This window comes from Pavona decussata, unplaced genomic scaffold, assembly GCF_977016875.1.
Source record: "Pavona decussata unplaced genomic scaffold, jaPavDecu1.1 SCAFFOLD_32, whole genome shotgun sequence".
Taxonomy (NCBI): Eukaryota; Metazoa; Cnidaria; class Anthozoa; order Scleractinia; family Agariciidae; genus Pavona; species Pavona decussata.
This window is the reverse complement of record NW_028145455.1, coordinates 2,351,506-2,375,729: the sequence shown is the minus strand read 5'-3', so window position 1 is coordinate 2,375,729 and position 24,224 is coordinate 2,351,506. Positions and strand designations below refer to the sequence as shown.

Here is a 24,224-nt window from a genome sequence, read left to right as displayed (position 1 = left end):
AGAAAAGACCGCTGGAAAAGTCGTGGTGAAAGGAGGATAGCGGAATTTCGCTGGACAAATCTATTAGCAATCGCTACCGAGTCTGAGATTGTCTTGATTATAATTGTCGGCTTAAACTATTCAGTGAATTTACCGTAAATGATCTAATAAACACCCACTCTCTAACAAACACCTCGTATCTAATAGACACCCCGTTCAAATCCCCCTTTTGTGGTTTATCGCAAAAGGAGGATTTGACCAAACGCCTTATATCTAATAAACGCCCCCATCCCCCATACAGGGGGCGCTAATTAGATATTACTCTGTAGCAGAATAAAAACTGTTCAATAAATAACACGTTATACGCCTTTCTGAAAACAAGTTAATTTATTGACACGCTTTCTTCATCAAGATGGGTTTAAAAATCGTGTCCTGATCAAGTTCAAAGTCAAAATAGGGGCATCTCGCACTTCTTTCAGTTCTTTTATAAGAGGTGGAAACAATCAAGCCAATATGTTTACGTTTCCTTTTGCCACACACTTGCACAGAAACAGACTTCATTTTCGACACACCAAGAAAGCGGCTATCGGTCTTGAGATCTCTAATGGAACATGCCAGTTCCATGGTATAATTTTTCTGTTGTTTCTTTGTAGTCTCTCGCTGTATTCGGACCACGCTTAAAGTGCACCTAACCCCCAAAATTTTTTTTCGCTTAAATAAATCTTTGCACCTGTTCGAAACGCATTGAGCCTTTTTGCGCCTTTTTTCAACCAAATCTTGACTTTTTATAGGCTGTAAAAGTTACGAAATCTAGCCATCATCTGTCCCATGACCGAGCTAGTAAGGGGCATGGGTCTATTCCTTACATGACGTCACAAACTACTTTGCATGGATTTTCACAAAGACTTAATACAATGCAAATCAGTTTGTGACGTCAAGTAAGGAATAGACCCATGCCCCTTACTAGCTCGGTCATGGGACAGATGATGGCTAGATTTAGTAACTTTAACAGCCTATAAAAAGTCAAGATTTGGTTGAAAAAGGCGCTAAATAGCGACATTAACATGGCAACATTAAGTTTCGTGTGTCAAATCTCAACTCATGAAATATGGCGTTGTGAGAAGCAAATCACCAGTGCACTAACATAAGAAAATAAAACAACTGAAGGTTTCTGGTGGGGTTTTTGAAAGGATGGATACTCCACAACAAATTTGGACATTTTATGATATTTACGCATGCAATTTAGTATTCTTAATCTTCATAGTCCCGACGCAGACAAGAACAGAATCCCAGTTGTTGAGCAGAGAAATGACAGAATAGAGCTCCATTTAGGAGCGGAGCAGCGTTTCGGGGTTAAGCACTGGTGTACATAATTTGTGCTGGGCTTAACACTCTGAAATATATTTAAATTTACCATTTTCGTCAGCTAGCCCTCGTTGGTGTAGTGGATATGGATGGAAGATTCAAGCAAATGACCCGGCTTCGAGGCGGACACTTTTTTATTTTAAACTTTTTACTGTTGAGTTTGAAACAATTTTTGTGTTGTATTTTAACACATCATGAGGTGTCAAACGTTGACAAAACCGTTGTTTCATTCTAGTGAGAACCATACTGGTAGTTACAGTTGAAAATTTCCAATTCAAGGAGCCCTCATTCGTGAAGAGTATAAGCAAGACGATTGTCAGTTGCAGCCTTTAACAATTTGAAAATATCTCTCCAAAAATTTATCTCCGTGAAATCAATTGGCAGAGCTTGGGCAGATAGACACAGTTTTTGTTTGAGTAAACTATCAAGAAACCCGATGAAATCGAACGTCCCAGTTGAATTCATGGGAAAAGAAGTAAAATATAGAAAAGATTTAGGTTACTCAAACATAGAATTCATTACCATCCCGACAAGGAGGTAGTGAAGGTGGTGAAGTTGGTGAAGTCGGTGAAGGTGGTGAAGGTGGTGGCGAAGGTCCCTGTAAATAATAGAGAGAGGAGATAATTGATAGCACCATAAGCAAGCCAAATGCAAAACTTACAATTATTTACGTTTTTACTTAAATTAGGAGAGAAGAATGTATAACTAATATATAGAAGGCCCGAGGAATGCTAAAAAGTAATTCGCCTTACAAGGAACAAATAATTTACAAACAAGTGACTAAAGTTCACTGTATCAACATCTGCATGTTCATAACAAAGTTTATTTACAAATTGTATTCGTGGTGGTTCTGTGACAGAAAGGACAAGTTCTAACTACCTGTACGTCACATGTTCCCGGCGTTCCTTTCTCCCCTTTTTGCCCTTTCTGTCCCTCTGTTCCCATGTCACTAGGAGATCCTGTTTGTCCTTTTTGTCCTTTCTGTCCCTCTGTTCCCATCTCACCAGGAGATCCTTTTTGTTCTTTTTCGCACTGGTACACAAAAGAAAGACAAAGAGAAAGAAAGAAAGAAATTTAGGACGAGTAAAGGCCACATGATTATCTTATTGGCAAACACCCTTCACAACGCCCTTGTGAAAGGGAAAAATACAACTATACCGTAAAAGGACATGAAAATAGAATACTTTCTGATTTTATTGTATTGTATTGTATTGTATTGTATTGCATCGCATCGCATTGCATGGTATGGTATGGTATGGTATGGTATGGTATGGTATGGTATGGTATGGTATGGTATGGTATGGTATGGTATGGTATGGTATGGTATGGTATGGTATGGTATGGTATGGTATGGTATGGTATGGTATTGTATTTCATGGTATGGTATGGTATCAGTATGGTATGGTATGGTATTGTATTGTATTGTATTGTATTGTATTGTATTGGTAGTTGCTTGGCAGTCCTGTAGTAGAGATCCAACATCTGGCATTACGCAGTGAAGACATCGTTTATGGAGAATAGTGACTGAAACTTACTAGTGTCTGTGCGCACGATATAACTCTGGACAAAATCAGATCCGAGGGGTATGGGTTTTTTAGCCTTTAAATGTTTTTTTGTTTTACAAGAAGATACCTATTTACTATTTTTTATGTCTTGAGAAGTTTATTTTGATATTTGAAGCCTTTCCCATTCAACCTACTTAATAGACTGACATTGGCCCGAATTTGGGCACAGATATTAAAAGATAGATCTGAGATGGGGTATATATCAATTTAAGTAAGTAAATATAAAAAAGCAAGAAATGACATACTTTGTGAAAATATGGTTCGCTGTTTGTCAGATTGAGTCAAGGAATTGTGAGCTACGCTATTGGTGAGAGCATGGTAAGCGTTCGTTGACTCGTTGGGGGTTAATTATAACCCCTTTCTTACCAAGGACGTATACATACGTCCTCAAACACTAAAATGAAATCACCAAGACTCCGGTCATTAGACGTTAGGGTAAGTCGTAAAACTCGTATGGGGATGGCTTAAATAAATAAACTCTTATTGTTGAGAAGGTCTAGCACTAATTTATTAAGACTGCTGACCAGGTAAAACTGCTTTAACAACGTTTTGCCGGGGAATATTTCAAAATGGCGGCCCTCCTACACAAGCGCAAAATGTAATTAGAAGTAGCTTTCATTGAAATGGTCTGGAGTCGTGAAGTAAGAGGATAATGTGAAAGGAGAAGAGGATGAGCAAACCACAGTTACTGATAAATATAGTTCGACCACATTATATAAGATTTTGGCTGTAAGATGACTTGTTAGGTCAAATTATGAAAATGGCGGCCGGTTATTCAGGAAACGTTTTGCAGCTTAATTCCTGTGTTCCCATAATGCAGAGAAATGCCACAAACTGCCATAATGTAAGGGTCTAGTTTAAAACAGGGTAACAAGTTGACGGAAGCACGCCACACACACTCACCTAAATTTTTGGGTAGTCCCCACCGGGTAACAATACAAGTGGCTTTATGCTGCTGAAACTGGTGGTATCGGTCATTTAGCGTCAGTATATGACTCATTCTATGGTGCATGCAAAAAACAAATAACAGACAGGCGAAGTGCTAGAGTGAGCGGGTTTCATTTACTTTACTTACTTTTTCGCTTACTGTGCCAGGATCTCCCTTCTCACCCTTGAGTGTGAAGAAATAGACTCGTCGTCAGACATTTAACTACAGATACGGAGCCGAGTGATAATAAATCAAAGTTTAAGCCACCGTGACGAAGAATAGTACGAGGAAACAAGAAAGGGGGCAAGAAGAAGAAGAAGAAGAAGAAGCGAAGGAGAAGAAGAAGAAGAAGCAGCAGCAGAAGAAGAAGAAGAAGAAGAAGTCTAAAGAAATACAGTCGAACCTCCACTAACGGCCACCTCTCCACAACGGCCACCTCTCTACAACGGCCACTTTTTTTGTCCCGGCGGACAGTCCTTTACATTAGGGACCTTAAGCAGCGACGACGACGACGTCAACGAGAACGTCAGAAAACAATAGTTTTAATTAGCAAAACACTGGCTCTGCACGTGCGTTATACACTTTGGTACATTCCTTTTCTCCCTCTGCAAAACAACAACGTGAAATGACCAAATTTAAGGTTTTATGGAGAACGTGAACGCATGATGATTAATTTTCCTTTCTCTTTCTGAACTCTAAAGGCGCCCCTAAGACGTTAGCTCCTCGATAGTTCGGCTACATTGCACAAACTGAGAGAATATAAGTCATCGCGAATTTATTCAGAAGACGCGAAGGTAATTTTTTAAGTTTCGTCTTTCGTCGTCGTCGTCGTCGTCTCTGCTTAAGGTCCCTATTACCTCTTGTTTAAACCTCTCTACAACGACCACCTCTCTACAACGGCAACGGCCACTAAAGTGCGTCCCCAACTGCCAAAATAACCTCTCGACAACGGCCAGTACAGCTCTTTCTTTGTAAAAACAAAACCTTTTTTTATAAGTTGACGCAGTAATCGACATTTGTCTTCGGAACATTACGTTTCTGTATCCATTTTAATGATATACGTATTTTGATTGTGTTCCATTTATATGCTGCAGTAAGCATAAATTGTCTACAATAATACAGCGAATGTTGTGAACCTTGCTCGTTTCGTCTTGTTAACATTTTGATTCAAAACATACACCTTATGCAAAAATGGCTGACATTTTAATATTCTTTTGTCTGTATTCAAATTAGCCTCACTAGCCTCGTTCAAGGTAAAATATTCTTTTCATTTTTGAACTCAAGAACGAGGTTAGTAAGGCTCATTTGAATGCAAACAAAAGAATAATAAAATGTCAGCCATTTTTGCATAGGGTCTATTATTAACGTTTTATTGTGTATTTTATCTGTATATATTATTTAAGATTGGATTGCCATTATAGGCTACAGTAAGCATGAACTTGGCACAATAAACATGTTGTACTTCCCGAAAAAAAGGTGTCATATTACACCCCTACCTCCCCATAACGGCCACCTCTCCACAACGGCCATTGCATCGCAAAATTAAACGAATTAATCAGTAATAGAGTTCAGTATATTACGTGGTTTCCTTTATGAAGGGACACTAAAAACGATATAGAAGACAGTTCCTTTTGTAGAATTAATTAGTAGCGTTTATACCTATGTGATATTTGTAGACCTAAAATTTTGCAACAACCGTAATTTGATATCTGTTTTATTTTCTGTGATTTAAGACCCTTTGCGCACACGCTCAAAATGGGAATTTAAATATCATTTCAAGACTGGTGTTTGTGAAAAATGTCCGAGAGTCACAATTGAATCCAAGGAAGGGTAGTGTGGCCGAGTTCGTAATTTGGAGGCCCCAGGTTCGATTCCCCATCTCTGATCGCTAGCTGGACTTGTTCCCCAGTCTCGTACCCAGAGTCCTCAGGCTCTTTGGCGATTAACCGCTGGCCACGCACGACCAATTCTCGGCCACACTTTGGAAATAGCCAACTGGGAAAGCCTCCATGCCAGTTGGGATTTTTAAAGGAAATTCTGTTCTGTTTGTTTACATATCTGTTTGATTACATGGCCCCGCGATGTTCTAGCTTTAAATCTAACCGTGTAATATACATAATTTGGCCCACTTTACAGATAATAAAAATACTAAATTAATGCGTTTCTCAACTTTTTACATCATACCATATCAGTAAAGGAAATCTTTGAGCCAGTTTTTTTTTTATTTTTTTAGCAAATTGGCGTTCTTTTTGTGTTTTGCAGGAACTAATATCAGTAATGTGTGCGCGCAAATGTCGGGAGATACAAGACTTTTGCCCTTTGATACATGTTACAAACAAAGTCTGTCTCGTAAAACACACTTATTATAATAAATAGAAACGAGGCCGAAATAATACGGACTCGGAGATTCATACTTTCCTTTGTACATTATTCTACGCATTTTACGCGTGTGTACGTGTCTCTATTCCTGTGACCAGTCGTGTATGGATTGCGCTAAATAGAATTGACTGCCATGGATGTTGGTGGTGGTGGTGGAGACTGCTCCTTTGAGTGTTTCTCATTAGTTGTATGGTGATCCAAATAGAGAGAATCCTGAATCATTTTAAATATTGAAAGCAGTACAGAGAATTCCTGGAATGATTATTTAACTAATGCCATTGGCCGTTTTTATACTAGAGGACGCATTATCTGTCTGGAAGAACTTGGGAAAACATTAGTTGTTTGTCTGGTTACGCGTTTCTAGTATAAAGACGGGCACAAGACGCATTTTACGTCTGACCGAACTATCTTCCATTGTTCGTCTTGAACGGCGCACAACGAAGATAGTTGGTTTAGACGGATAATGCGTCTTGTGCCCGTGCTTTATACCAGAGACGAATAACCAGACGAACAACGAATGTTTGCCCAAGTTCGTCCAGACGGATAATGCGTCCTTTAGTATAAACACGGCCAATCCATTCGTAGTTCGGAGAGCCATTCCTTGCAAAAGTTTGGACGTATTGTTAGCACTAGTAGTTGGAGAGTCAAACAATATAAGAATTCACATTATAGAACCTGAGAAAAATTTTTCTGAAATAACTTTGTTAGTGCCAGCTCATTTATCACAACAGCCACCCATGTAAATGAAAGACATTGTGTGTCAACAGTGCCTTACGGCTCAGCCACAGTACAAATTCACGTTAGGAAAGCAGTTCAAAGACCACAGAGCAAAGTGCTTTTTTGAAAAGAGTAAGACACTAATAGTCCAAAGAGGAAAGTGCAGTTTACATGGAAAGAGTACCAGAAAAAGAACAAGATTGATGAAAATAATAAGGCTATCAGTGATAAATCTTCTACAAAAAATGCCTGGATGTTTAAAGAATTCTCTCACGTAGAAACATAAGGAATAGAGGGTCAACAGTGGGGAGAATATAAATTTCAACGGTCAGTCAGTCGGTCCGAGACATGTACGCTTTGCAGACCTTTTATTAACAAACTTGTAATTTATTATACTGGCTTGTTTATGTAATTACTGCCGCATTATCTGTCGTTAAGGGACTAGTTCCTTTTCTACCAAATTGATAGACATCTGTTACGATGTCTTTTCAATTACAGTCGAGGCCGTGGTCGTGATCGTGGTTGCGGTTGTCAATTGCTATCGTTATTTTGATTTGTTAGAATGAATCGCCATTACCCGTCAACTTTGGTTTTCCGTACCCTCGAAACGACCCGTAAAATAGTCCCTACACTTTGCCTCGACAAGCCTCGGAGGTCGCTTTCCCTCGTATAGTATGGCTGCTAGTCGCTGCAAGCGTTGTACATACAACGAAATGTCCATACTAAGCGGGTGTCCGTAGAGCGGGGTTTCACAATTCTCGGTGGAAAATTCAGGGCTGATGTAAATTTTAGTGGCCAGGCGTAAGCGCAAATTGAAGGCTAGAGCAATCAGAGAAGTTAACTACATACTATACGATAAGAAGTATTTTCAAATCAGAATGGCCTTTAGGCCCGTTTGAACGGCTTCAACATTCGGTTTAATATGCGTTCAACACTTTGTTGAACCAAATGTTGGGAGCGTTTGAACAGGCCGTCCAACATTGTTGAAAGCATAAAAAATGTTGAAAGTTTGTTGAAAGCGTGTTGAATCAAATTTAAATCGGTTTAAAAATTCGTTTAACAGCCATACAACATTTTCTTTTTTCTCGAAAATGATGTTGAGGCCGTTTGAACACTCCGTTCAACTTTTGTCCAACATTTGCCCAACGTCTGTTCAACTTTTGCTGAAGTAATGTTGGTCAAATGTTGAAACCGTTTAAACGGGCCTTTGGCAAGAACTGAATAAGTCTACTTTACCTTTTAAGCAATCGAGCGTTACCGCGGATGTGCGCAGCACAGAGAACCAAAGCTAAGAGTGCGGTGTTTTTCTTAAAGTTGTGGGTGTGGCGGTTTGAGCACTAAAATGTTTAACGAGCAAGGTTTTTTAAATCTAAAGAATCCGGTTTGTGCAATATCGCGACGGAGATACTCAGACACACAAATAAGGGAAGCACTTCATGGTTCTGCATGCACTGCACGCAAGGTCTTGGCAACACTCAGTTGCAACTGGATTTTCTTCATTGATTCACGGTGTAAGGTCGTTTCTACGTGTTACCGGTACGAATTTGAAATCGGTGCGAGATCACCCCTGAAGCTTTACCGACTGCACCTATCAGGTACGAAACACTGATATTCCGTCGTCGTAGAACTTCCAGTCACATATGACCAAGTGAAACCATCGATAAAAGCTTCACTTTTTTGCGGCGTTGTGCTGCGCGCTTTTATCAACTGATCCAAAATCGTATAAAAGAAATTAGCATTTCCAGGTTTCTTGCTTGGGGTCAATAACAATAATAGTAAACCTTCCGCAACTTTCCAAACCCCTCTCCCCTAGTGCCGCTGATTTGACACGCCGACAATTTTGTGACGATTTGAAATTCATCTTCGCCGAGTCTCGGAACTATTTCCTAAGCGCAATAAATAACAAAAGGCTTTTGTTTGGACTTGTGAAGACGAATTTGACTCACTACAATGGACCATTTCTTGATACAAAGTGCTTGACTCTGTTTCAATTGATACAAGAGGTCGTTAAAGCTCAATCGGCATCGTCAGTCATTGATGGTGAACCCTGTGGTGATCATGAGAAATTGTGTCCATAGGCTTGAAACGGCGTTGCAGGGCTGTTCCTTTTATGTTTCAGTCTTTTACCAACTGCACTACTTTTACTAGCCGCTTTTACAAATGGTTCCTGTAAACACTCATAAAGTATTCATTTCGTACTGGAATCAAAAGACGCAAAGTCTTTGGTCATAACAAACGCAGAAAGGGAAAAAAACTCAAAACATGAAACCAGTGCTAGGTCCAAAAATTCGAGGTCACAGTGGATTGGTTGAAATTTGGTCTAACTACAAAACACTCACGGTAGACAGCATTGAGATTTAACTTTAGAATGAGCAAGCAACAAACTAAGTTACAAAGCCGCCGACCGGTTAGCTCAGTTGGTAGAGCATCGGGCTCCCGTGCGGGAGGTCGCGGGTTCAAACCCCGGTCGGACCAACACTCAGGGTCATTAAAATTAATTGAGGAGCTGCCTTTGTAATGACATTTGCAAATATGCCTTTGTAATGACTTTGTAATATGACTTTGTAATATACCTTTGTAATATGCCTTTGTAATGACATATGCAAATGATTAGACTTTCTAGTCTTCTCGGGTGAGGACGATAAATCGTAGGTCCCGTCTCAAAACCCCTGTTCATGATTACTTTGTGGGACGTTAAAGAACCCACACACTGTTCGCAAGAGTAGGGGACGTAGTTCCCGGTGTTGTGGTCTGGCCTTCTATCTTTCACACTCATGCTTGGGTTGAGTGGGTGGGCGGGTGGGTGAGATCTAATATATGGACCGATGCTGACGTCTGATCTCACCCCATAGAATTTTAAACCGCCATGAGACTTGGTGATATGTGCGGTATATTAGAATTTCATTCAAAGTACAGTCAAACCCCGTTATTACGGACACCGTTGCGACTAGAAAGAGTGTCCGTCTTACAGAGTGTCCTTATTAAGCGGGTTAATTTTAAGGAAAATGTGTGGAGCGGGACCAAGACGAAAACTGTCCGTAATAACGAGTGTCCGGCTAAGCGGGTGTCCGTAAAGAGGGGGTTTCACTGTACACAACAGAAGACAAACTGAGCAAATAGCCACTCAATTAACACAAAATGGAAAAATGTATCTTAACAGGAAATATTTATAATGGCTTTCAAATGTGAATTTCAATACACATACCGTAGAGCTCCGAAATCTCACAGGCTCACTAATATTCCTCGCTGTAATCTCAGAGGTGATATAATTCCTCCCCGCCAGACATAAGCCCCGTGTTGATTAATGTTTCAAGCCACTCTTGTTGTCAAACCTAACGAATTTCGACTGAATGTAAAATTTCCTGCATTCGTCCTCCTAGCTAAGTCTGTTTCTTATTAGGAATTTTTTCGTCAAACAGGATTAATAAGATGAAGTGAGAGACTAGGCGGGTAGGGAGGAAGAAACTGGCAATGAGCCGCGCTCAAAATTCGATTTAGCAACTGATAAGACTAAAGGGTAACCTACGCTCATATGCGTGACAAAAACAGTTTTAACCGACAAATGAAAAGTGTTTAAGAATACTGTGCTTCACATGCAATAATACTTTATTTTTCCGGAGTGAAAAGAGTTTTACATACCATCTGATCAGACAGCACACACTCCTTGATTTCGAAAAGCGAAATCTTTTTCCAGTGATGGGAACTTAAAAAATCGTCCGTTTTTAAGGTGTTTATAATGCAAGAAAAAAAGAACGTGACTGCGAATGAATAAATGCAACTTGAAAACACTCAGAGTTGGAGCCATCCTCTTTAATATACGGTTTCTCATATTGAAACGGTGCGAATGCGCTCGAACGACTTTGCTTATGCTTATTCCCTACTACTCCCAGTGGAGCATAGGTCCATGGAAACTGCCCGCCATCTCAATCTGTTTTGCGCTAGCGTTTCAACCTCCCTCCAGGTGTAGCCTGCCTTGCCCACCTCACCGTCTACCGTTCTTCTCCAGCTGTTCCTTGGATGACCTCGACTTCTGCTTTGTACATAGTCCTGACGTTCCATGAACCGAACAGTGTGGTTTCCTTGGGAGCAAGAGGGGGATCGGCATCACGGCTTCCTTTCGGCTTTCCTTGTCTGATGCGTCTTACGGGTCTCCGAGGAGACCCCTTCTTCTCCCGAGACAAATGTGACTTTGCGCGTGTTTCCTATGGTTTCTGTAATCGCTTTGTATGAACTTATTAGGTGATTGGCCCACCAAGCTTCACCAGAGCCCCGTTGGCCAGCCTTTTCAGGGTTCTGAGCAGGCCTTCATGGCTACCGTACGGCCCGGAGGAATCAGTCCCCCGCCATACTTCACCCTGCACGGCAATCCCCTACTTGCCTGTTCCCAGCTACCACGACGTGGACCAAGGGATTGGACTTTGGTAGCCAACGACTTTGAATGTGATAAATTAGGAACGTATAAGACGTATGAGATGAGATGTACTGGTATAACTTGCGATAAAAAGAAAATAATTAACAATTATTCAACGAGCGCGCGTTGGATATGATAGATAGCCAACGACGCGCGTAGCGCCGAGTTGGCTTTAGTAAGGGACTTGCCAGAAATTAGCAGGGGGGGAGGGGGGTGAAGATTTTCAGTGAAGCGATGAAAATAAAATGAACCTTTCAAGGAAGGGGATTAAGATGTCCCGACCCTCCCTTAGAACTCGTCCTAAAATTCCATGACCCTCCCCTGGATAAATAAAACGTCAAAATTCTATATACAGTGGTAAAAGGAAAATGATTCAGTACTTTTAATAAAGCAAACGTGAATTAAAACCTGTGTATAAACAGTTGTATACAAAGGCAATCAATTCCATCATCATTCCATATTGGATATTAAAACACATTTCAAGCCGACTGAAACCTTTCAATATTTATTTTATTATCTTTGCCAACTTAATATAGATTACATAAACAACAAAAAAATTTAAATACACGCATTTTTCCTCTAGCCACCCATCAGGAGTCAAAAAAGGATTTGTCAAGGGCGAAGCCCTAAGACTCCTACGAACGAACTCCTCAAAAACAACATTTGAGGAAAATATTGAAAAAATTAAATCACGACTCCTTGCTAGTGGCTACATAAATAATCAGTCGTGATTAAAAAAATCTTATCAGATGTCAAATTTACAGAAAGGTCATCGGCATAGACGCAAAAAGACAACACCCCCAATAAACTATATTGCCTTTCGTAACACAATATCAACCATCAGTGCCCAACCTCAAACATGTTTTAATGACAAAATGGCACTTAATACAAAACCAGCCTTCCAACAAGAAATCTTCAAAGAGCCACCACTAATTTCCTTTTAACAAGGAAAATATCTATTTATATATGACACGCTTGTCAGACCAAAAGTATAAAGAGGTTACACAAATGTTTCCCTTGTGCAGTTCAGAAAAAATTCATACCCACCCCAAGGATGGTCATTGAAAATTCCTAAGGGGAAGGGGGTCTTAAAAGTCAAAATTTTAGAAGCAATGTATAAAGCTTAAATGGAATTTCCTGGGGGATGGAGGGTGCAAAACAAAAAAGCCATCCAATGGGGGGAGTATGGATATTTTCTGGAACTGCACATTGCTAGAAGTTGTGCAGGCCTGTCACCCCTTGCTATTTCCTAACTCTATTATGAGGGAATAAGCACCCTAAAAAAGAAACAGTTGCCTTACATCTGATATGCATTTGACAAGGGACTGTTCACTGTGGCTGCAAAAGACGTTATCAAGCAACATATGGCATTTACCATGAGTGAGACTGAGGATGATGATAGTGATGGTGGGCATGACTATGATGATGATGATGGCAATGGTGATAATAATGTTGAGGATGATCCTGATGGTAGCACTTTTGACAGTGATGCTGTAAGAAAGATCAGTTCTTCTGAGTGACAGAACAATAAATTAATGTGCAAAAGCAAGACATGAGCTGCTTTATAAGTTGGGTTGTTGCATTTATACTTTCTTTTCAAATAATTGCATGCCTTGATTTTTAAACATAATTTGTTATCTTGTAAAACATGATATTTTAAAGCATCCCCTTACCATCATGGTGGTCTAATTTCTTGTGACCCTCTCTCTTTTAATTTCCTGTCATTTTTTTTACATAACCTTTCCTTTTGAAGGGCTCAAAAAACTGTGACCCTCCCCTGTTTTCCACCCCCCTCCCCCCCTGCTAATTTCTGACAAGTCTCTAATTTGATTGTTGATCGATTGTTCAACTTTAAAATCTTGAATTTTATATAAATCTATTCTTTCCTGTACTCTCCAGAGCCCATGTCAGCCCGCCTACTGTCCAGCTTATGCACGCATTGCGGACGTACATTTTTTCTCTCGTTCCCAGAGGACGCGATCCTTTTGGTCAGCACCAATGCCGGAAAAGGCGGTAGGTACATCAAATATGATAATTATTATGTCCTCACTTTTTATTTTTGGTAAGTATGTACCCAAATTCTTTCTGAAATCATTATGTCCCCAAATTGTATTTTAAATTACTGTGTCCTTTTTGTCACTCTGTTACGATGTTGCCTTGTAACTCTGTTACCTTGTTAGTCTGTAACAGAGTAACAAGGTAACAGAGTTACAAGGCAAACATCGTAACAGAGTGACAAGGGGAACACAGTAATGAAAAAAAGAGGACATAACAATTACCATATTTGAAGTACATACCTAAAAGGTAGTCTGCCGCGGCTACTAAGCCGGAAATACGGAAAACACACTGGAAAACACTATGTAGGTATCTGTTTTAGATAGTTTTGCCAGAATAATGCAATTATGCCGCGAAAGAAGCGCAAGAATAAAGAAGCACGCTCTGAAAGGCTTCGGAAAGCATTATACGAGAAAGAAATGATCGACGGAGGTAAGCTTTTGAAGGAGATTTCAGATCACAGTTAGCTTGATATACAATACAGTTATTATACAAATAAGTAAAATAACTTTATTAATCTCGCTTTCCCCTCTTCATTTTATCCCATTATAACAAAACCAACAAGGTTAACCAAAACAGCAACTCTGATAGAGAACATATTTGTTAATACACTGGATGGTAAATTTAAAACAGGGCTACTTTTGACTGATTTGTCAAATCACCTCAGTGGCCTTCCCGTGTTTGAGCTGAATTTCAGTATTTAGGTGTGGATATGACTGGAACAGGAGCTCGTGAAATAAAGAAACTGCAAGTAGTTAATGATAAAACCATCAATAAATTGGATGATAGTGACTAAATGAAGTTTGCACATGCACAAATCCAGAAGATGCATAATTATAACCTATTTTATAGTAACTGATGAAAGCATATGACAAACGCCTACCTATAGTAAGTGTTTATGTTAAAAAAGGTTAAAAATAGTTATATAGAAAATATCTAAAATCACCTACAATGTGTATACTGAAATAAATGAAAAAATTTATTTCTGAGCTGATTTTCCAGAAGGTGGCTACACCCTTCGTGCCTGTATATGGCACAGTCAGCCCCATTCTCTCTCAAATGTCTATAAACCGCACAACGATTGCGCTTTGAATTCGGTACCATCTAGGCTCAGAAGAAATTCATTAGCCCTAGCATTTTGTTTGGCTTTCTGAAGCAAAGTTTTCCTGAGGACATCATTAAGTCTAGTGAGGGAAAAAGTCTTACAAGTGCAGTTCCTGCCTCGTCTAATATCCTTTCTACCAGTAGTTCTCTTTTGAGCGAAACGGGTAATTTTCAGTTACTCGGGCAGAGGCTAAGGGTTGCATATTGTGAGCTTTGCTTGAGGAGGTGACAGTCTGGCCGTAGAAAGTAGGTCTTATGGATGATTTCTATTCGGGTAACGTGATATTTTCGGGAATTTTTAACCCAGCCAAAGACTTTTGATGTTGATTTCAACATCCAGGACTTAAAGAAATATGGTGAAACACTAGCAAAAATTGGCAAGGATTTTTTCTTCAAAAAGCATGAGTTTGAAAAGCTATTCGATTATTTTTCGCCCTTATAACTGTAGCATTGTTAGGCTAGTGATCAATTAGTCAAGAAGTGCGATTTGGGGTCGGATTTCTGGTCTCAATGTTATAATTAATTTCCAGATGTTCATTCGGCCTGATTTGCATTGTGTCATGAATTTTGAATGAAGACGGAAAATCAATTTAAAACACTGTCTTGCTCTGATTAAGCCGATTCTGTTGCAGAAAGCTAGACTTGAGCGCTTAAAGACCGGGTTTTGGTTGTGATTTAAGATGCGTTAGTGCCGTAAATAATTGCCAACTGTCACACTTGTTTAGTCGGATCACAGGTCATGTTTCATTTCACTCAGATGTCAATGTCATGTCTAATTGCAAAGAGAACCCCTCTTTTCTCTTGCATAGTATTTCCTGACCTTACTTTCTTGGGATGAACTGGAACCAAAGTATTGTCAATGACTAGCATATTCCTTCAGCTTAGAAAGTCTCAAAATGTGCTCAATTTCTGTAGCCACCTTTTGGAAAATCACCTCAGATAGAAGAGGTGCAGAAATAGATGTAACAGAGTAAAAGAAGCAGCAAAGAGAAATTATTATTACCGTAAATTTTATGAAGCTAAGGGCAATAACAGGTCAACCAGATACTCTGACTTTTACCAACCTCATACTTGTAAAACCAATGTTAAGACATTTTCCCTTGTAACCGACCAACATTAAAGTTGGTCTAACTTTTAACACATTTAAGCGAGTAATTAAATCATTCCTAAGGGACAGACAGGATGCAGTTTTACTACCTAACATAAGTATATATAAACTCTTCATTCCATTTATTTATTATAATGTTTACTATTATTATTATTTTTCTTTTCTTTCTTCATTATTTGAAACACCGTAAATGTTATGCGCTTAAGATACAGCATTTAAATACTGGAGGGAAATCTCAATAAAAGCCCCGGGCTTCTTCGAGATTTCCCCGCCACAAGTCATTTCCTAGCTGTTTTGTTACTTTTTATTTGATTGTATTTATCACTTTTTTGTTATGTTACTATTGCTTCCTACTGTAAATTGTACTAAGTGGTAAACAAAGAAAATGAAAATAAAATACATGAAGATTACTAATGAAGTCATAGGTAAATACAGATCCATGTTCGGAATATCAGAGGGTCTGTGGTTCAATGCTACATGTAGGTATGATCTCTTCATTGCTGTGTTGTTTCCTTGGATAAGAAACTTCAATCCACATTGTCTACATTCACCCAGGTTTATAAATGAGTACCAGCAACATACTGCTTGGGGGTAACCCTGCAATGGACTAGCATCCCAGACAATCACTAATAAAATATCAATAACATCATGTACCTTAACATAATAAAAATGTGTGGATGTTCAAACTTCAGCTAAATTCAGACGTCTGATAAATAAATATTGTTAAAACTATTTAAAGGACCAAACATAAGAAACATCCAAAAATGCCCTGCTACAGGCATTTTATTTGTAGCATACACAAAGTGATCACAAGTAATCTTCTAGTAATCTTTCAGATTTATTGCTCAATTAATTAATTAATTAATTAATTAATAAACAACAACCTATAAATCTGAAAGAAAGAAATTTGGAAAGAAGGAAAGACCAAAAGGGTTAGAGTGAAGGGGATATGATACCCATGCGAGGCGCAACCCCAACCTAAGAAAAATCAAGTAAAAATTACAAATGAGAACACTAATAGAAAACACAAAGATTACGAACGGTGCCACGGGCAGTCACAGGAGAGGAACCAGGTGTAAGGCTTGTCTATATCAAAGGTGGTATCTAATAAGGGATAGCTACTTGATATGCTACACATGGGTAAATATGACAACTGTATGCATATGGTTCAAATTAAATATAATCCTTCCTAAATATCTTAATTGTAGAGGTACAGTGATCAGACTTTTGGTCAGAAGACCAGAGGGTCGGTAGTTGGAGGCTAGTTTGATCAGTGCATTGTGTTGCTTCTTTAAACAAGAAGCTTTACTCCACATCATCTCTCTTCACCCAGTTGTATAAACAGGTTCCAGTGACATACTGCTAGAGGTAACCCTGTTTAAGTGTTATGGACTAGCATCCCACCCAGGGGGGAGTTGCAATACTCATAGTTGCTTCATGCTACAGAAACCATGCAGGTTAAGCTGAGCACTGTGGGCCACTTCATAGTGCGAAACATCTACATTCCTATGACTTGTTCTGTACTACTGGAACTTCAAGAACAACACAAAATTTATACATCATCTCATAAATGTATTTGTTAGCCTGCAGTGCAGGTTTTTGTTTAGATGACCAAGACTTAAGGACAGTGCCTTCTTTTGTTATCTCGAGATCCTTGGGTTTCCTATGGGTGGTGCCTACCAATACAGGGATATTTTTGCGTGGTTTAAAACTATGCAGAGAAAGTAGAACTTAACAAATGTTTGGTATCCAAAAAGAAAATTGGGGGTAATCATGCATTTTTCAGAGATAATAAAGCCTCAATGTGGAAAAAAATGCCATACATTGCTTTGCATTTTACAGCTTTTTAGAATTATTGTTGCTTAATTATCTCTAAAAAGTGCATGGTTACCCCCAATTTTCTTTTTGGATTCCAATAGCCCTTGCTAAGATCTGCTTTTTCTGCATAGCCATTAACCGCGCAAAAATACTACGGTATTAGTAGGCACCGTCCTTAAACTTACTTTATGTGAGTATATGCAATTGCAAGACAAAAGATTGCATACTTTTAATTGTAGTACTTAATTATTTGTTTATTTGTCTGATGACTATTGTTTCCACTTTTTTGTACTTTAAGTTGTGTAAATCATGTTAGAAGGGTGTAAATGAGGCATGGGACTTTCTTTTAATGCTGAATGGGTGGGTTAGGTGTGTAACCTAGTAGGGGACTTTGTGTCCTGTTGTTTTGGTACCAGCCCAAGTGTTAGGCGTATCTGTAAATAAATACATGTAAGTAAACTTGGCAGAGGAATTTGCCCATATTGTACCTAATTTTCAATGGTGGTAGTTTAAGTAAATATTCACTGCGAACTATTTCAGATCCAAATGTTGGGTTTATCAAAGGTAAATTGGCCGCTGAAAGCGATTGCTGATATTTTGAGCATTACGGCCCTCCGGATTCGCTGTGACGAAGGGCCAACACTCGAAACGTCAGCACTCGAATCTCTTTATGGCTTATGACTTGTGGCGGGGAAATCTCAAGAAGCGGGGGGCTTATATTGAGAAAAACCCCTCCTCCCCCCCCCCCCCCCCCAGTATTTTAAATCCTATATCTTATAAGTGCATAGCATTTACGGCATTTCAAATAATGAAGAAAGAAAAGAAAAAATAATAATAATAGTAAACATTAAAATAAATAAATGGAATGTTTGGTTTATCAACAGAGTTGATAACTACTGTAAAGGTGAATTGGCCACCATAAAGAGATTGCTGATGTTGAGTGTCATTAGTTGAATCTCTTTACACTGGCCAATTTACCTTTAGTTATCAACTCTGTTGATAAACCAAACGTTCGTTTCTACTCTTCACAGACGCAGCACCACCGTTTCTTTAAAAACTAACTGCCTTATCTATTTCAGGTCTGGCTATTCAAGACTTTGCTAATGCTAAAGATAAAAAAGAAGCTCTTAAGCGGGTGTCAAAGGGATTTTCAATAAGCACAGGTGTGGTGCATGCTGCTGAATTAGCTCTAATATACCAGATAAGTCAGATATAAGGGGTGCATCCAAACCTTTGCATGAGGTGGGCACCTGGAGCAAAATCAGAGGGCAGAAAATGTTTAAGAATTTCAAAATCTTCAGCCTCTCAGGCAAATTTTTGGTAACATAAAAGCAGAGCTCTTTTTACCTCTTACTAAGCGAGTTCGAGGTCCGTACTTACAGTACGGACCGAGGAAACGAGTTAGTAAGATACTTATTTTATCTCTGAGGTTTGAGGTTAATCGGTCGCGCGGAAAGGGAAACTTTCAAATTTAGCGGGCTGTACAGTGAAATACGGCCCGTAAAATTGACCAATCAACCACGCGTACCAACTGAGAGATATAATAACAGTAAATATTATTTGAATGTAAATATATGAAATAATTATATATTTTGAACTGCGGATGATAGATCAAATGGAAGGAAAGATCCTCGCAGTTAGTACACAACTTAAACAGTTGAAAGAAAGCCTGAAAAATTCAATTATTCATCCTTCATGGGTGTATATGACCAGCTCCCAGTTGGCTTGATAGCTCAGTTGGTAGAGCACTGCACTGGCATCGCAGAGGTCATGGGTTCGAATCCCGTTCAAGCCTGAATTTTTTTCAGGCTTTCTTTTCGCAACTGCGAGGATCTTTCTTCTATTTGAACTAAATATTACACTAGCCACTCTAGGGGTAAAATTTACCGCTTTAAGAGATTTTATTGCTCTGGTTACTCTACCATGTTTTGGTCTGAAAAAGGGTCAGGATCTGGAGAACCAAGTCAACCCACCCTCTCCCCCCCCCCCCCCCCCCGAAAAAAAAGAAAATACTAAAGTAAATAAATAAAATAAAAAAATCCAAGCAGTACCCACTCGGCAGTAAGGGTCACCCTAGACCATTAAAGTTTATTGTAGAGCTTTACCCGTATTTCGCATTTTGAGTGATTGTTTTCTTTTCCTCCCTTTTGGCAGCTGCCTTGGTCGTTGAAGCAGAGAAAGAAAATGCAGTTCCTTGGTACGAGAGAACAGACTTTGATTCAGAAGACGAAGCTGAACAAGAACAAGCAACAGAAGCAACAGCCAGATCCGCATCCAAAGAGTTGAAGAAAAACGTGAAAAAGGATGTTGCTAGCGTTGAATCTGTCAAATGTGGATTTACTTATCCCTTAGATGTGTGGTGTTTGTTAGCGCAGTATATTCGTCCAGAACATGTTCAGAAGTTTGCACTGATCTGCAGAGGCGCCAGAGACGCAATTAACATGAGAACGTTTTGGCTTAGGCTTTACAGGCGCCATATTAGTCAGCCAAAGAAGCTTCCTGAACGACTCCGACCGGACAGGATTGAATGTCGCCCGGGCTTACAGGCGAGGATTGTGAGAGCTTTCTTTCATGGCTATGAGCCATTTAGAGCTCGGATTGCCCCAAACTTTGGATTAACGGATCCGAGTGTGTTGGAATCACACCTGTGTATTTCAATGTGGTACAAGCAGGGAATTTGCAAGAAACAAACGAAAAAAATCTGGGTGTTTTATTTCAAGTTTTCGCAGAAATCTGGTTGCAAAAAGAGAAAGCCGAGTTATTTCTCCCGGAAATGGTTGGCGCAAGTCGACGATTTGAGCCACAATCCTGAAGAGCACAACAGCATTCTTCAAGTAAACTGTGTCAATTTTCTTCCAGTGGATCCTATACAGGGCCACGTGTTGACCAAGGCATTGGTTGGCGTGAGCCGTGATATGAAGCACAACAGCGTGAAGTTAACGTTCCACTCGCCGCGTACTGATGGCCGATATAGAAAGGAAGACGGTACAAACGTTGTTTTGGACCCTGCTTACGATGTTAAAGTTATTAACTGGTGGAGTCCGGGTTACCCTCGTCAGGAACATGAGCTGTAAATGCACTTTACACGTGCATAAACTTGATTTAAGACAAACTTAGACCGTGAGCAGTCTCCCTTTTGCTCGAAAATACAAAAACCGAGCAAGCACAAAATTCGAGGGGCGAGTCGCTTTGCCGCGAGCCGCGCCCGCGCTACTCTCTGTTCACGGCGCGAGCGGACTCCGCGCGACTGGCCCCTCGAATTTCGTGCTTGTTCAGTTTTTTAGCATTTTCGAGCAAAAGAGAGATTGCTCGCAATCTAAGACAAACTGCTTAGCTCAGTAAAAGAATAGCAAGCGTGTGTACACTCAGACGTCTCAGACGTAATATAATGAAGTTCTATTATGGCACCTTGCTGTGTTGGAAGGAAGGATAAAGAAAATGCTTCGTGTTCACCGGATAGCAAAAGACTGTTGGGATACAGGGAGAATACTTGACTTGAGGTCGTGTTTCATCCGATTGAGAAACTCGAGCTAAAGTTTCGGCTCGTGTTTCTAAATAGGATATCAGGGCTTAGTATAAATCTACTAGCGTTCTATCACGAATGCTGTTCTCTTATTGGCTACGCTGTGCTACTCAGTATCATTCTATTTTAGTATGAATCTACTAGTGTTCTATCACGAATGCCGTTCTCTGATTGGCTACGCTACTCGCTATCTATTCTGTGATAGATAGTGAGTAGCGGTTTTTAACAAAATGGCGGCCGCTTCGTCGCGTTTTCGAAGTGTCTGCGATGAGGAAATAGATAATTTACTTGCTTAGTTTTAACCGACTAGTAGATTTATACTAAAACAGTTAGATCATTCGCTCTCGATTTCTATGCGTGATAGCTGATTCGGGCGAGATAGAAATCTCGAGCTCATAATCTAATTGTTAATTAGATAATGAGTAGAATGAGTAGCGCCTGGCATGACCCATTCATATCATTATTCAATAGGAACGTGAACCTTCCTTCTTATTAAGTTTTGAACGACTTATAGATTTATGCTAAAACAATTAGATTATTCGCTCTCGACTTCTATTGCGTGATGGTTGATTCGGGCTTCGCGATTATAATAATAATGATAATGATAAACTATCACGCGATAGAAATTTCGAACTCATATCTAATTGTTGATCATAACCAAGACCGTCTGTAGTCAAGACAACTGTTGTCAGGGGCTGGACAAAGAAACCACGCCACTGGGTCAGTCGGCATTTTATTGACCCGTTTGCCTCGTTTGGAATTCCTTCCTTTAAAAATAAGACTATTTCATCGCAGGCTACTGTAATATAAGCAATTCGGTTTTGGCCAGTAAATAGGTTGCACTCTCTAGCTAGTTTGGTTAGGACCATTGCTGAGGATTTTATACTTGAAGTCAGCTATGTTGGGCACTTTGGCCTGTTTAAACAACAAACTCCGATATTCATACAACACAATACTTGAATTGACGCACTCCTTGAGGGGATTTTTAGTGACAATATGGTTACGTCAATTGCAGTTTATAAAATTGAAAATGAAAATAAGTGAATAAAAAAAAAACATAGAATTCAAAGATAATTGCCTTATAAAGGTAAATTAACGCTTGTGTTAATTGAGGTATTTGAAATTAACGCGACTTACATTAACGCGAATATCGAATAGAATTGAAGAAAAAAATACTTCCCAGTAAAGGAAAAATCAGAGCGAAAAAGGGTGTAACCAGGGTGTAACATTTCAAATTGAGCGAAATTGCCAAATTTAGCAGGAAAGTTATTTCAGTAAAGCCGAAAAGATCCCTACCAATTCAAGGAGGTTCTAGAATGCCAATGCCTATTGTTGTCTGGTGGAGCGATTCAAGAAGCCTGGAAATTTTAAAAGAGAGGACGTCTCGTTTTCCGTGGAGAAAGGTTATGACGATGAGTTGACTCAAAATCTGTCTTGGCCGGAATCAGACAGGCAGATTTGACAGGATTTCTCCTCTGAGGGCTATCACGAACCATAAATATTGTAAACGATTTTCCAAGCTTTATTTGTGACCATTTGTGAAAGATTCAAATGCAATACGCGGAAAAAGGAAAGCTATCGTTTTTTAGTTGTGAGGAATGTCTGGATTGGATCCAGAATTTGGGATTGAAATGATGAAAATTAAGGTCGCGGAAATCACCGCTACACCTAATTAACAGCGCGGAAATGAACGCTTACAAAAATTAACGCGACTTAATTTGGCGCGATTTTTTACAAATCGCGTTAATTTAATGGAGCGTTAATTTCCTATAACAAGCTGGTCATAGATAAAGCGAGGATGTGCTTGATATTCTCACCTTTGGTTGTCAGTCAAACCCTCAAAGTTGGAAAACAATCAAGGGACAGTTATTTTTATTGGATTATTACTAAGGAAAATTGGTTTGATTAAAAGGAAAAAATGTTAAAAACAGCAGGAATGAATTCTGTACGGCGTCGACGCATTCAAGTGAAAAATAATAATGGTATCTGCACTCATTCTATTCTGTCTCTCGAAGTTCAAGGTTTTTGTGTGAATATTTTTTCGCTAACTGAAACATACAAGTAAAATAGCAGTTGATTGATTGCCGTGTTAAAGAATTTTTCTTAATGTATTTGGAAGATAGAAATAAAAGGGTAAAATCAGTTCCCAGGAAAAATAGTGATATTTCCGACAAAGAAGTCGAACTGTTAAAGCTTTAACCTTATATATCCGACTCAATTTACCACCATTTCAGGCGTCTGCTTTTTTCAGCACCCGTTACATATGAAATGTGACTAAATACCCAGGGAGCTCCAGACACGAGGGGTCAAATTCCAGGGAAATATTTCAGCGACAAAGATTATGCATGAGTCGTGCACACTCAGCGGATATGTAGACTGTGAGCAGGCTCTCGTTTGCTCTAGAATCCACGGGGAAGAACGACAAAAGACTGAGCGAACACGATATTAGGGGGGAGGGGGGAGGGAGTCGCGCCTTGCCGCTCGCGCGCGCGACTCGCGTTCCGCCCCGTGGATTCTCGAGCAAAAGAGAGAATGCTCGCAATCTAGGGGATATGTGGCAGGTACAGCAGTATAACGGGGAAATGTAGCAGGGAAAAAATAACAACAATTGCACACACAAGACCCACAACTGATAAAATGTCAGGATAGACTGCGATTGGAGCGTTACAGAGACACGCATACGATGAATCTAATAGTGTGACCGTTTGCTGTTTTCCGGCGAAGCCGATTCCTTCCGAAATCGATGAAATTCGTGGTTAAGAGCCACAAGTTCGCCAAAACATAACGGCTCGATAGGTTAGCGTTAGTTGTGGACTTTTGATGCTAACGTTCTACACAATATTTTGCATTAATTTGAACCTTTCAGAATTCCTCAGGCCGGGCCAGGCTTCGAGAATTCTTATATATTCCGGCCCTGATTTCGAAACTCGCACCCTGCTGAGCTTCCCGTGGGGCCGTACGAGAGGAGGATCAAGGAAGCGTCTGTGATTTACGCTCGGAAATTCCATACTGATGACGTAAATCACTGGTTGAAAACAGTGTCACATAATTATACTTATGAACCACCCACGATACGTGTATTAGTATTTCCTATTCATTGATGACGAACCAATTGGAAACTTGCATTTCAAGTAGGAAAGTAACTTTAAAAAGGGAGACAGACACCACAAGTGTAGTTTTGAGCTTTTCTGAAACGTCCCAGCCAGTCTCGCAGAAATCTTCGACCATTCCAAAGATAGTGCATGTGGATCAGTCTGGTATTTCCGAGTGTA

At 39.6% G+C, this 24,224-nt stretch overlaps 2 protein-coding genes, 1 long non-coding RNA gene and 1 other non-coding gene across 5 annotated transcripts in view; 2 read left to right on the top strand and 2 right to left on the bottom strand.

The window, feature by feature from the left end:
• Positions 1–1,471: 1,471 nt before the first annotated feature.
• On the bottom strand, positions 1,472–8,252 carry LOC146484616 (uncharacterized). Of its 2 annotated transcripts, XR_014863581.1 has the most exons (4): positions 8,170–8,252; positions 3,985–4,020; positions 2,224–2,376; positions 1,472–1,942 (listed from the first exon to the last, which is right to left on the bottom strand). It is a non-coding gene; the product is annotated as an uncharacterized LOC146484616 (long non-coding RNA). The 2 variants fall into 2 exon arrangements; XR_014863582.1 differs by lacking the exon at positions 8,170–8,252 and having other exon boundaries at positions 3,985–4,147.
• A 5,404-nt stretch (positions 8,253–13,656) lies between these two features.
• Positions 13,657–23,108, top strand: LOC146484614 (transmembrane protein 183-like). The gene is made up of 3 exons (XM_085104703.1): positions 13,657–13,831; positions 18,509–18,592; positions 19,584–23,108. The coding sequence occupies exons 1-3, from the start codon at positions 13,747–13,749 to the stop codon at positions 20,501–20,503; spliced, it is 1,089 nt and encodes a 362-aa protein (XP_084960829.1). The 5' UTR covers positions 13,657–13,746; the 3' UTR covers positions 20,504–23,108.
• Positions 17,347–24,224, bottom strand: part of LOC146484612 (soluble guanylate cyclase 88E-like) — a 40,947-nt gene continuing 34,069 nt past the window's right edge. The window contains exon 11 of the transcript XR_014863601.1: positions 17,347–17,609. The gene's annotated coding sequence lies outside the window, so the exon portion shown is untranslated. The remainder of the gene's footprint in view (positions 17,610–24,224) is intronic.
• On the top strand, positions 19,152–19,224 carry Trnaa-ggc (transfer RNA alanine (anticodon GGC)). The gene has a single exon. It is a non-coding gene; the product is annotated as a tRNA-Ala (tRNA).

Coding starts and splice junctions, on each gene's coding strand:
- LOC146484614 (XM_085104703.1), top strand. CDS start 13,747: ATGCCGCGAAAGAAGCGCAAGAATAAAGAAGCACGCTCTGAAAGGCTT. Junction 13,832..18,508: donor GAAAGAAATGATCGACGGAG/GTAAGCTTTTGA, acceptor TATCTATTTCAG/GTCTGGCTATTCAAGACTTT. Junction 18,593..19,583: donor GGGATTTTCAATAAGCACAG/GTGTGGTGCATG, acceptor CCCTTTTGGCAG/CTGCCTTGGTCGTTGAAGCA.